General features: G+C 42.0%; 1 protein-coding gene across 1 annotated transcript in view; it reads right to left on the bottom strand.

The window, feature by feature from the left end:
• The window catches only part of CENPV (centromere protein V), a 36,162-nt gene that overhangs the window by 10,966 nt on the left and 10,843 nt on the right, over positions 1–14,353 (bottom strand). The window contains exons 2-4 of the mRNA XM_040423362.1: positions 11,739–11,837; positions 10,261–10,330; positions 7,170–7,284 (exon numbers count right to left, since the gene is read on the bottom strand). Coding sequence (XP_040279296.1) covers positions 7,170–7,284; positions 10,261–10,330; positions 11,739–11,837 — 284 coding nt within the window. The remainder of the gene's footprint in view (positions 1–7,169; positions 7,285–10,260; positions 10,331–11,738; positions 11,838–14,353) is intronic.

Below are 14,353 nucleotides of genomic sequence, written 5' to 3'. Positions count from 1 at the left end.
GACAGACATATTACTGGTTCAGGAATATGCACTAGAAAGAGTGTATGCACAACATTTATACACTGTATGGCCGCCTACTTTTCATTCTGTTAACCATTTTGAACTATTTTTTTTTTACTGTATTTTTAACGGATTTTATGAACAAAAAATAAAGACTTTAAAGGGAACCTGTCACCATGAAAATGCTAATTAATCTGCAGGCAGCATGTTATAGAGCAGGAGGAGCTGAGCAGATTGATATTTAGTTTTGTGGGAAAGGATTCAGTAAGGCCTCTTTCACATGAGCGAGTTTTCCGTCCAGATACGAAGTGTGTAGCGAACTCATAGCATCCGGACTGAATCCTGACCCATTTATTTCAATCGGTCTGTGCACATGCACGCATCATCTCTGCGTTCAGGAAAAATCGCAGCACGTTCTATATTGTGCGCTTTTCAAGCAGCTCTGGCTCCATAGAAGTGAATGGGGGTTGCCTGAAAAAACTGATGCAATGCGTTTTTGGCCTCATGCACACGACCGTTGTGTGCATCCGCGTCCGTTCCGTCATTTTTCACAGTTTAGCGGAGGTCCAATTCATTTCTAAGGAGCTGTGAAAAAAAACTGATAGTCCTCCGTTTTTTCTCCGCGTCCGTGATTCCAGTCCGTAAAAAAAATATAACCTGTCCTATTTTTGTCAGTGGGTCCGTCAAAAAATACGGATGCACAACTGTTATGTCATCCGTGTCCGCGTCTGTTTTTTTCTACAAGACCTTGGTGCAATAAAATTACACTTTTCATTAACCTTCCTTTTTTCCCCCCTGTCAGACAAAAAAAATGAGGACACAAGGAAACACAACTGAAGCAAAATCGGACACGGACCACTGAAGCCAAATCACTGACAGTGAAAAAACACTGTCGTGTGCATGAGGCCTTTCACTGATGATTGCTACAAGACGTAGGTTGTTATCATTCAGTTCATCTTCATGTGTGTGAAAAACTCATGCAATCCAGACAGAAAAAACGCACACACTGAGCGTAATCGCTAAAAAAACTTATTGAACTTGCATGCAAAACCATCAGTTTTTACCTGAACAAATTCCTGACCCAAATCCGTACCGGCCTTGAATTTGTATTTCATTCATATAACCCTTAGGATACCGGAGGTATTTTCGTTTTTGCGTTTTCATTTTTCTTCCCTATCTTCCTTGACCCATACCTTTTTTATATTTCCATTCACATAGCTGTATGAGGGCTTATTTTTTGCAGGACAAGTTGTACTTTTTAATGCCACCATTAATTATAGCATAAAATGTAGTGGGAAGTGGTAAACAAATTCCAAATGGGGTGGAATTGGAAAAAAAAACACAATTCCTCCACAGTTTTACGGGTTTTGTTCCCACGGCATTTCGTTTGCGGCAAAACTGGCCGATGCCCTTGATTCTCTGGGTCAGTACGATTACAACGATACCACATATGTATACATCACCGTATTCTGACCCCCATAACTTTTTTATACTTATGTCTACTGAGCTGTGTTTTATTGATACCATTTTGAAGTCTGTGACTTTTTGATCACATTTTATAAAAATTTTTGGGGGTAAGAGAAGCAATGAAAAAATGGCAAATCGGCCATTTTGACCCTTTTTTTGTACAATCAGGGATTTTTAAAATGAGTTTATGACTGTCAATTGCTCATTTCTTATGTTGGCCTGCCATCTGGTGGCCAACATAAGAATTGCAGCATGAATATTATGAGCCTCGTCACCGAGGCTCATAAGTATTCACAGCAACTACTGACATCCCCATTGGCCGCAGGGGGTGTCGGTAGGAAGCTTCCGGGTTTTTGCGCATTTAGATGCTGTGATCTCACTTGATCACGGCATCTAAAGTCTTTAATTACCGCGATCGGCATTAATACCGGTCACGGTAATTAGCTGCAGGTCTCTGCTGTTTGAAACAGCAGAGACCTGCTGGCCATGACGCCCGCTGCACGTGTGGGCGTCATCCATGTTCATACATCGTTCCAGTGCCGTACATGTACGGTGCTGGTAGCCAAGGGGTTAAGTTCTTGCTCATTCAGTACATTGAAGTCCAGGAGGCGGTCCTATCAGTGATTGACAGCTCTCTCTGTATACAGAGCCATAGAGGGAAGGCTGTCAATCACTGATAGGACCGCCTCCTGGACTTCAAATCCCAGAATGAAATACAAGTTTTACTGAATCTTTTCCCATAAAACTATATATTAATCTGCTCAGCTCCTCCTGCTCAACAACATGCGGCCTGCAGATTACACTGCATTTTCATGGTGACAGGTTCCCTTTAAAGTGCACAGAAAATGTTATAAGCCAGGGACAGTTTTTTGGTTAATACTCTCGGCAATATCTCGGTGAGACCGCTAGCGGTACTAGGAACCAATGAAGCTCAGTTTGTAAATGCACAGCACTAATTACATACACTATGCTGCAAAACAGTATTGCGGTATCGTGACCGGTACTTTGTCCAGTGACTTAATTATCCCACGAAAATCACAAGGTGATAATTGTCTGATTGCTGGGACCCTCACACCGCATGTATTGTGAGTCTGTGACATCCTTCACAAATGGAAAACTGTTAAAGCGCATCTGTCAGTAGATTTGTCCCTATGACACTGGCTGACCTGTTACATGTGCGCTTGGCAGCTGAGGACATCTGTGTTGGTCCCATGTTCATATGTGTCTGCATTGCTGAGAAAAACGATGTTTTAATATATGCAAACTAACCTCTAGGAGCAAAAGGGGCGTTGCTGTTTTACCTTAAAGGGACACTGACAGGCCCAATAAGCATATTTAGCTATATATATGACTGCACAGGTCTTCTAATGTGTATTAAAATCATATAAGTATACCCCCTGTCCACCTTATAAATACAGTAAACTCATGTTTTATAACCTGATAGAATCGTCTTCTTTCTGCCCAAGAGGCGGCGTTTCAGTTTCACTTGCGCCCAGCCAGCCGCCCCCAACCGCCGTTTTGAAGCGCCGCCCAGCTCATCAATATTCACTTCGCTGGGCGACTTCTGCTGTCCCCGACGTTACAAGATCCGGTGCATGCCCAATACAAAGCTATGGGCATCGGACTCCATTTCATCTTCAGCGCATGCGCCCGACACCCTCACTGGCCGGGATCACATAGCGCCTGCGTCCCCTCTGCTTCTTTGAGGCCGCATCAGCCTCTGCGTTCTGCGCCTGCGTCGGGCACTATTCAGAGCAGCGCTTCAGATCGCTGCTCTCAAACACATCAGAAGGGGTTAATACTAGCTTTGTATTGGGCATGCGCCGGATCTCGTAACGTCGGGGACAGCAGAAGCCGCCCAGCGAAGTGAATATTGATGAGCTGGGCGGCGCTTCAAAACGGCGGTTGGGGGCGGCAGGCTGGGCGCAAGTGAAACTGAAACGCCGCCCCTTGGGCAGAAGAAGACGATTCTATCAGGTTATAAAACATGAGTTTACTGTATTTATAAGGTGGACAGGGGGTATACTTATATGATTTTAATACACATTAGAAAGACCTATGCAGTCATATATATACCTAAATATGCTTATTGGGCCTGTCAGTGTCTCTTTAAAGGTTCTGCAACTGCCGTACCCTCTGCACTGATAATGCCTGCCTGGCCTTGTCAATCGAAGTGCAGAGGGCACAGCAATTCCAGAGTGAGCAGAGCCTCTAGGTGTAATGGCAACGCCCCCGTTGCTCCTAGTGGCTCATTTGCATATATCAAAACGTTATTTTTCTTAGCAATGCGGACACATATAAACATGGGACCAACACAGATGTCTTCAGCTGCCAAGCGCACATGGAACAGGTCAGCCAGTGTCATAGGTACAAATCTGCTGACAGATGACCTTTAAGGCCCCTTTCACACGGGCGAGTATTCCGCGAGGGTGCAATGCGTGAATCCTGACCCATTCATTTCTATGGGGCTGTGCACACGAGCGGTGATTTTCACGCATCACTTGTGCGTTGCGTGAAAATCGCAGCATGCTCTATATACTGCGTTTTTCACGCAACACAGGCCCCATAGAAGTGAATGGGGCCGCGTGAAAATCGCAAGCAAGTGCGGATGCGGTGCGATTTTCACGCATGGTTGCTAGGTGACGATCGGGCTGGGTACTCTGAATACAGAATGCAAAGTAAAATAGTGATGGAGGGGTTAAAAAAATTAATTAATTAACTCACCGAGTCCACTTGATCGCGTAGTTGCGGATCTCTGTCTTCTGTAATGTTGAGCTGCCAGCTAAGGACCTGTGGTGACGTCACATCATATGATCCAATCACATGGTCCCTCACCATGGTGATGAACCATGTGACTGGACCATGTGATGAGCACAGTGGCGTCATCAAAGGTCCTATTCCTGTGCACAGCAAAGAAGAAGACAGAAGAGAAGCCGGGCTGCGCGATCAAGTGGATTAAGGTGAGTTAAATTTTTATTTATTTATTTTTAACCCCTCCAGCCTTATTGTACTTTGCATTCTGTATTAAGAATGCTATTATTTTCACTTATAACCATGTTATAAGGGAAAATAATACAATCTACAGAACACCTAACCCAAACTCGAACTTTCTGTGAAGAAGTTCGGGTTTGGGTATCAAACATGCCGATTTTTCTCACGCGCGTGCAAAACGCATTACAATGTTTTGCACTCGCGTGGAAAAATCGCGCATTTTCCTGCAACGCACCCGCATCTTATCCGGGCAAAAAACATGACGCCCGTGTGAAAGAGGCCTAACAGTTTTCCATTTGTGGAGGTTGTCACAGACTCACAATGCATGCAGTGAGGGCCCCGGAAATCAGACAAAAAATTTTTAAAAAATAATGTGGTTGCATAAGTGTACACACCATCTTATAACTGGGGATGTAGCTGTGTTCAGCATTAAGCAATCACATTCAAAATCATGTTAAATAGGAGTCAGCATACACCTGTCATCATTTAAAGTGCCTCTGATTAACCCCAAATAAAGTTCAGCTGCTCTAGTTGGTCTTTCCTGAAGTTTTCTTAGTCGCATCCCACAGCAAAAGCCATGGTCCACTGAGAGCTTCCAAAGCATCAGAGGGATCTCATTGTTAAAAGGTATCAGTCAGGAGAAGGGTACAAAAGAATTTCCAAGGCATTAGATCTACCATGGAACACAGTGGAGACAGTCATCATCAAGTGGAGAAAATATGGCACAACAGTGACATTACCAAGAACTGGACATCTCTCCAAAATTGATGAAAAGAAGAGAAGAAAACAGGTCTGGGAGGCTACCAAGAGGCCTACAGCAACATTAAAGGAGCTGCAGGAATATCTGGCAAGTACTGGCTGTGTGGTACATGTGACAACAATCTCCTGTATTCTTCATATGTCTGGGCTATGGGGTAGAGTGGCAAGACGAAAGCCTTTTCTTACGAAGAAAAACATCCAAGCCAGGCTACATTTTGCAAAAACACATCTGAAGTCTCCCAAAAGCATGTGGGAAAAGCTGTTGTCCTCTGATGAAACCAAGATTGAACTTTTTGGCCATAATTCCAAAAGATATGTTTGGCCCAAAAACAACACTGCACATCACCAAAAGAACCCCATACCCACAGTGAAGCATGGTGGTGGCAGCATCATGCCAAGGGGCTGTTTTTCTTCAGCTGGAACTGGGGCCTTAGTTAAGCTAGAGAAGATTATGAACAGTTCCAAATACCAGTCAGTATTGGCACAAAACCTTCAGACTTCTGCTAGAAAGCTGAACATGAAGAGGAACTTCATCTTTCAGCATGACAACGACCCAAAGCATACATCCAAATCAACAAAGGAATGGCTTCACCAGAAGAAGATTAAAGTTTTGGAATGGCCCAGCCAGAGCCCAGACCTGAATCCGATTTAAAATCTGGTGGGTGATCTGAAGAGGACTGTGCACAGGAGATGCCCTCGCAATCTGACAGATTTGGAGTGTTTTTGCAAAGAAGAGTGGGCAAATCTTGCCAAGTCAAAATGTGCCATGCTGATAGACTCATACCCAAAAAGACTGAGTGCTGTAATAAAATCAAAAGGTGCTTCAACAAAGTATTAGTTTAAGGGTGTGCACACTTATGCAACCATATTATTTTATTTTTATATTTTTTCTTCCCTCTACCTAAAAGATTTCAGTTTGTTTTTCAATTGAGTTTATAGGTCACATTAAAGGTGGTAAAAGTTCTGAAATGATTTATCTTTGTCTCATTTTTTACATCACAGAAACCTGACATTTTAACGGGGGTGTGTAGACTTTTTATATCCACTGTAGCTATTCCATCCCATAAGCACTGACTAACAATACACCACACGAATAATGATATAGTAGTGCGGAGCCACATGGACTTTGTGTGCCTTTGATCTGGCTCCATGTACATGACTGCTGTGTGTATGAGGGCTGATTCTGATGGTGAGTACCGGTGGCCCAACATATAACACAGGTTTGCTTTACCACGGATTATGGTGAATATTATTACATTTTGCAATGTATATATAGAATAATATTGAATGGTTTAGGCTACTTTCACACTAGCGTTATTCTTTTCCGGTATTGAAATCCAGTAAAGGGTCTCAATACCGGAAAAAAAAAAACAGTTTTGTCCCAATGCATTCTGAATGGAAAGCAATCCGTTCAGTTTGCATCAGGATGTCTTCCGTTCTGTCCCTTTTACGGTATTTGACCGGTCAAAATACTGCAGCATCTGCAGTATTTTTTACGGACAAAATCCCGGAACAATACCGTACTTGACGGATCCGGCATTAATTTCCATAGAGATGTATTAATGCTGGATACGGTACCAAGTGTTGTGGAAATTGCTGCATCGCCGGATACGGTTTTTCGGTCTGCGCATGTGCCGGGACATAGGAGGAGCTATTTTCGCTTTTGATCTTTGGAAAAATGTAAATCCCGAATCCGTTATTCCAGATGATACTGATCCGGTATTTCACTGTATCCGTTTAACAGATCCGGAAAACAAGGTTATCCGTTTGTATACGGTTTGTCAGATCCGGCAGGCAGTTCCGTTGCCGGAACTGCCTGCCGGATTCTAATAACACTAATGTGAAAGTACCCTTAGTTTATTTGTCGTATTATAATAAAGTCCAGTGTAAAGGAATGAAAGATGGCATTGCCAGTAGCATGGTGGTAAGTGTATCTGTAACTCACGACTTACCATAGCCATCGGGGTTTGAGCGAGGTACGTAGAAACTCTGGACGCCGCAGGTCTTGCAGAATCTATGTTGTGCTTTGTTAGTGTTGAAGGTGTAGGTGGTGAGGTTATTTACACCCTGAACATACAAAGGAAACAATGAACATGTAAGGCAAGTTATTGAAATAAAACAATCTGAACGTTTAAAGGGGTCCTCCTCCATTTTATATTAAGACGGTCTGATTAACAAGGCACTAAAGGGGTAGTTAAACATTATTCTTTGTATAATAAGTTATACAATCTCCCAATAAACCTTCTGTATCAGTCCTTACAGATTTTAAGATCTCTGCTTGCGGTCATTTAATAGGAACTTCCATTGTTGAATTTCAGGGGATAAAAGCTGTCCTGACCATATGATGGACACACAGCTCATTACAGGACACAACTCTGGAAACAGCACTGTATATCATGTCTTGTGCTCTCGAAAAAAGTGCAAAGGGGTATTCCGGTTAGACTAAGCTTTCCTCTATCCACAGGATAAGCGATAACTGTTAGATCGGTGGGGATCCTACCGCTGAAGATCAGTTCCTTACATGTGAGTGGAGTCGCTTCTGCAGCATGTTCATACTGTTTTCTAGGATACAGTAATGGCTGCTCACTCCACAGCATTTTACAGAACCAGCAGAGTGGATGACATTTTAAATTTGAGGCATATCAATTTATGCTGCGGATTTCGCCCATTGCAATCCACAGGGTGAAATCCATGGCACTTAAAATTACGCACCGTGTGGGCTTAATTTTACACGCCAGTGAATCGCATACATGTGCTGTCCGTGTTCTCTGTGGACATCCCACGTACCCACTGATTTTATTGTGTTTATTTACACATCAGAGAAAACCACAGGGACATGCAGTACTTTGGCCCGTGATGCGAACCAAACACGGCCATTGAAGTCTATGGGTCAGTGAAAACCACTGACAGAAGACAGACGGCATCCGTGTTCTGTTAGTAATTTGCACAGACCATTGATATGCTGGAAAATAATTTTCAGGCTAGCAGTGCAGATGGAATATGGATGACACACAGAAGGCAAAAAACTAAAACACAGATCCTTCACGGACATCTTTACGGATGAACTACTGACCATCGTGTCATAGATGTCATCGGATGTGAGAGGCCTTAAACGTCAGGTAAGAATGGCGAATGTGTTACAAGTGGGGCTACTTATTACAAGGCTGTGATCGCATACCACTACTACTACTACTACCACTACTACTACTATTACTACCACTACTACTACTACTACTATTACTACCACTACTACTATTACTACTACAACTACTACTACTACTACCACTACTACTACTATTACTACCACTACTACTACCACTACTACTACTATTACTACCACTACTACTACCACCACTACTACTACTATTACTACCACTACTACTACTACTATTACTACCACTACTACTATTACTACTACTATTACTACCACTACTACTATTACTACTACAACTACTACTACTACTACCACTACTACTACTATTACTACCACTACTACTACCACTACTACTACTATTACTACCACTACTACTACTACTACCACCACTACTACTATTACTACTACAACTACTACTACCACTACTACTACCACTACTACTACTACCACCACTACTACTATTACTACTACAACTACTACTACTACCACTACTACTATTACTACTACAACTACTACTACTACTACTATTACTACCACTACCACCACTACTACTATTACTACTACTACAACTACTACTACTACCACTACTACTACTACTATTACTACCACTACTACTATCACTACCACTACAACCACCACTACTATTACTACCACTACTACCACCACTACTACTACCACTACTACTATTACTACTACAACTACTACTACTACCACTACTACTACTATTACTACCACTACTACTACTACTATTACTACTACTACTACCACCACTACTACTACTACTACCACCACTACCACTACAACCACCACTACTATTACTACCACTACTACCACCACTACTACTATTACTAATACCACTACTAATACTATTACTACCACTACTACCACTACTACTATCACTACCACTACAACCACCACTACTATTACTACCACTACTACTACCAATACTACTACTACTACCACTACTACTACTACCACTACTACTATCACTACTAATACCACTACCACTACTATTAATACCACTACTACTACTATTACTACTACTTCTACCACTACTATTACTACCATTACTACTATCACTACCACTACAACCACCACTACTATTACTACCACTACTACTATTACTACTACTATTATTAATACCACTACTACTACTATTACTACTACTACCACTACTACTATCACTACTACAACCACCACTACTATTACTACCACTACTAATACCACTACTACTACCACTACTACTACAACCACCACTACCACTACTACTACCACTACTAATACCACTACTACTACTACCATTACTACTACTAACACTACAACCACCACTACTACTACCACTACTAATACCACTACCACTACTATTAATACCACTACTACTATTACTACTACCACTACTACTATCACTACTACTACAACCACCACTACTATTACTACCACTACTAATACCACTACTACTACTACCATTACTACTACTACTACTACAACCACCACTACCACTACTAATACCACTACTACCACCACTACTACTACTATTACTTCTACTACCACTACTACTATTACTACCACTACTACCACCACTACTATTACTACTACCACCACTACTAATACTACTACCACTATTACTACTACCACTATTACTACTACCACTACTACTACCACGCTTTTCTGTTTGTTATAGAGTGGTGTTAAAAAGGCTGTGTATTGCGGCTGTGCCTTAATTCTGGCATAATTTAAAACAATATTTGGGGCATTTTTGGAGCATCTCATTTGAGACATATTTATGAGGAAAGGAAGCCAAAAAGTATAATCCATTTCACCTCGCCCATCAATAGGCGTGGCTTAAGATTTGACACAAATATCTGTTGTAAAGATACATTTCCACTTACCTTCAGTAACTTGAAGCGTGATGCAGGGACAATGAAATGGCGATTCTGCTTCTTTACACAAATGCTGCAGCTAAAACAAAAGTGCAGAATAAATTATAACATATCACACAGTAATAATGCTGCTCGCACATCCTGCATCTTCTTATATGTAAGGTTTAAAGGGGTTATCCAAGATGTACACAGATCTCCAGACGTGGCAGACCTGCAGTGGTGATGATACTCGCTGCTGGAGTCGATCTGTCAGGTTCCTGGTTCGGCATTTCCGCTCCCCTCCAACATCTGTCGATGGGAATAGACATGACCACTGCAGCGGTGACCTGGTCCCCTCGTGTGACATCACACGTGACATAAGGTGAGCAGGTCACCACTGCAGCAAGTCACAGTCCAAGTGTTCCCCTGTCAACAGATGTGGATACCGGCGCGGAGGGAAGTGGAAATGCCGGTCTGGGAGTCACACGGACCAAATCCAGCAGCGGGGACCAGGTGATTATCATCACCACTGCGGGTCTGCCACATCTGGAGGCCTGTTTTCCTCTCAGATAACCCCTTTAATAAGTGTAAACTCACTGGAAAATCTGTTATAGCCCAAATACACAGCAATAAATTCACAGGCATAGTGTACATTATATAACTCTGCACATTTCACTTTCTATGTCCTTTTGCAGCTGTGTCTAAGGCATCTCAACCAGCCAGCCATTACACTGCTCGCTACTGATGAAGGCCAAGAAACCTAAAACAGCTGTCTGCAGATGGATTCATTTTCCTCTTAAAGGAGTCTCTGACCTGGCTGGTATGGGATTATACACTGTACACTTATTTTTTCCTTTATATAAAATGTAAAAAATACATGTACTCGTTTTAGAAATATTTAGTACAGCATTGTTTTTTGTATAAAATATACAAACACGTGCATATTATTTTCATTTATAAAAAAAAAAAAAAAAGCCAAGTGCTTCAAATGTCCAAATTTACCCAGGAGGAGTACCTTAGGGGCTCAACTCTATAAAAAATAGTCACTTTGTAGGAGTCTCTAATGTTTTGATGCTGTGCAACATCTGTACTGTACCGCCAATAGAAAAATAGGCCCCCAGAATCCACTCATTTCAGGTCTTGTGGCGAGCCCAGCCAGTGGATAAATTACACAAATAGCGTCCATTCCCACAGTACAAATATACAGTACAATAATGATTTGAGAAATGTTTTGTATTAAAATCTTTTTTAAACGTTAGGGGGGAAAAAAGAAAAATATGCATTTTTTTTAATAATTTTATTTTTTTCCTTCAATATATACATCTTTTTTTAAATACTATAACTCATCTAATAACACAAAAGAAACCTCTAATGTGTCCTGTTAAAAATATTATCAAATACATGTAGGTTGGCTAATTAAATAGTTATTTGCAGTTAGACAGGCCCATTGTTAAAATGTAAAACTTGCCCTGGTGAAGAAGGCGGGTAAACACTTGTTAAAGACTTACTTGCAGTCAAAGACATGGACGTCAGCAGATGCCCAAACCTCAAAACGAACAGCTCCGCAGTGACATCCTCCGCTGTGCTTCACCAGCCCTTTGTACTCACTGCAGAATGACAGGAATAGTATTGTTCAGCGTTCACATGAACCATCAGGTTACATTCATCCTCAGGCACATTAAGGCTCCATTCACACGTCCGCAAAATGGGTCCGCATCCTTTCCGCAGTTTTGCGGAAAGGGTGCGGACCCATTCATTCTCTATGGGGATGGAATGTGCTGTCCGCATCCACATTTGCGGATCCGCACTTCCGCATCCGTGCTTCCGTTTTCACAAAAAAATAGAACATGTCCTATTCTTGTCCGCAATTGCGGACAAGAACAGGCATATTCTATTAGTGTCTGCAATGTGCGGTCCGCAAAATGCGGAACGCACATTGCCGCTTTCCGTGTTTTGCGGATCCGTGGCTCCGTGTATCCGCAAAACAGGTTGCGGACGTGTGAATGGAGCCTAATGGAAAGTTTCATCTTTTCAAAAGTTTTCCATTATTAAAGATAGAACAATTTACACCAAATTTTGGAGCACAATTTCTAAATGAGAAATGTCACTGAACTAAAGCTAAGGCCGGGTTCACATCACCGTTTAGTTTTCCACTCTTCTGATCAATCAGAAGTACAGAAAATAAAAAAAAACAATCCTTTATTTTAAGCATCCATTATGCTCAGTTATGCACATTTTACATCCGTTTTTACCATCTCTGTCTGAGATCTGTTATTTTAGACAAAAAAAAATACTCTGCATAGGAGTCTAAAATAAAGGATTCCAGACAGAAATGGCTAAAACAGACGTCAAATGTGCATAACTGGGCAAAACAGATAATATAATAGTAATAACATCATCAGAACCGGATCGTTTTTTTTCTTTATTTTTCTGTTCTTCTGTGAACCCAGCCTAAGTAAATTAAATAAGTAAAATGGATTGAAGGGGTATTTACATTACTAATAGTTTCGCGGTCCGCAAATGACAGATCCGCAAAACACAGACACTTTCTCTTCTAAGGCCTCTTGCACACAAACGTGTGCTGCGGACCGTAATTTGCAGTCCGCAATGCACGGGCAACGACCGTGGGCCAGCCGCATGCGGATCGCGACCCCTTTCACTTGAATGGGGTTCGCGATCCGTCCGTTCTGCAAAAAGATAGGACAAGTTCTATCTTTTTGCGTAACGGAAGCACGGAACGGAACACCACAGAAGCACTCGGTAGTGCTTCAGTTCTGTGGTTCCATTCCGTTCCGCACCGGATCTCCGGAATTGTGGACCCATTCAAGTGATGCGGAATGCACAGCACCAGTGTCCCATGTATTGCGGACCTGGCGTATGCAGGCCACGGGGGACACACAGTCGTGTGCTAGAGGCCAAAAGCTGCTTGTTTTCGAGCCCCCCCCCCCCTCCCATTTATCGAGCTCACCTTTTTTGGGAGTAAGAAAATAAAATAAAAAAAGCATATTAGCAACGCCTGTCTTTAATTTGCACCTTATTTAATATCTCTTAATAAATCTTTTTGGTTTAAGTCTGACATCTAGTGGGTGTTTTCTTGTAAAGCGGGTTCATATTCACTAAGACTGGTCTAATTAGTATGCAAATGAAAATGTGGCACATGCCTTCATGAAAGTAGGCAAAATGTGGCACAACTCACCACTCAAAACAGAGGCAGAAATGTACCCCAGTCCTGGAGAAGTTAGACTGTCTTTAAGGCCTCATGCGCACGAACGTATTTTCTTTCCGTGTCCGTTCCGTGTTTTTTTGCGGACCGTATATGGAACCATTCATTTCAATAGGTCCGCAAAAAAAACGGAAGTCACTCCATGTGCATTCCGTTTCCGTATGTCCGTATTTCCGTTCCGCCAAAAAATCGAACATGTCCTATTATTGTCCGCATTACGGACAAGGATGGTACTGTTCTATTAGGGCCCAGCTGTTCCGTTCCGCAAAATACGGAATGCACACAGATGTCATCCATATTTTTTGCGGATCCGTTTTTTGCGGACCGCAAAATACATACGGTCGTGTGCATGAAGCATAAATCAGACGCAAAATAAGGCGCACCTGCATAAATAGGTGCAAAAGTTAGAAAACTTCTGGATTAGTCTAAAAACTCAAAATAGGTGTAAAATCAGTTGGTAAATGAGAAAGTCGGAAACAGGCTTTTTACTAAAGAAAACAGGCGCAGACACTATAGTAAACGTGCCCCACTGAAGCCCCTATTACACCATCCCATTTTTGGGCTGATTATCAGTAACGAGCGTTCCTAGTATAAATGGCCCATATGGGCTCGTTCACACAAACGTTCTTTTGCGTTCCGTATACGGGATGTTTTTTGCGTTCAAGTATACGGTCCGTATACGGAACTATTTAATTTCAATGGTTCCGCAAAAAAACGGAATATACTTCGTATGCATTTCGTTTCCATATTTCAGTTCCGTTGAAAGATAGAACATGTCCTATTCATGCCCGCAAATCACGTTCCGTGGCTCCATTTAAGTCAATGGGTACGCAAAAAAAACGGAACACATACGGAATGTACTGTGTCTTCCATATCCGTTCCGTTTTTGCGGAACCATCT

Source organism: Bufo bufo, chromosome 3, assembly GCF_905171765.1.
Source record: "Bufo bufo chromosome 3, aBufBuf1.1, whole genome shotgun sequence".
NCBI classification, from domain to species: Eukaryota; Metazoa; Chordata; class Amphibia; order Anura; family Bufonidae; genus Bufo; species Bufo bufo.
The sequence above is the reverse complement of the archived record's forward strand: the minus strand, read 5'-3'. Positions and strand labels throughout refer to the sequence as shown.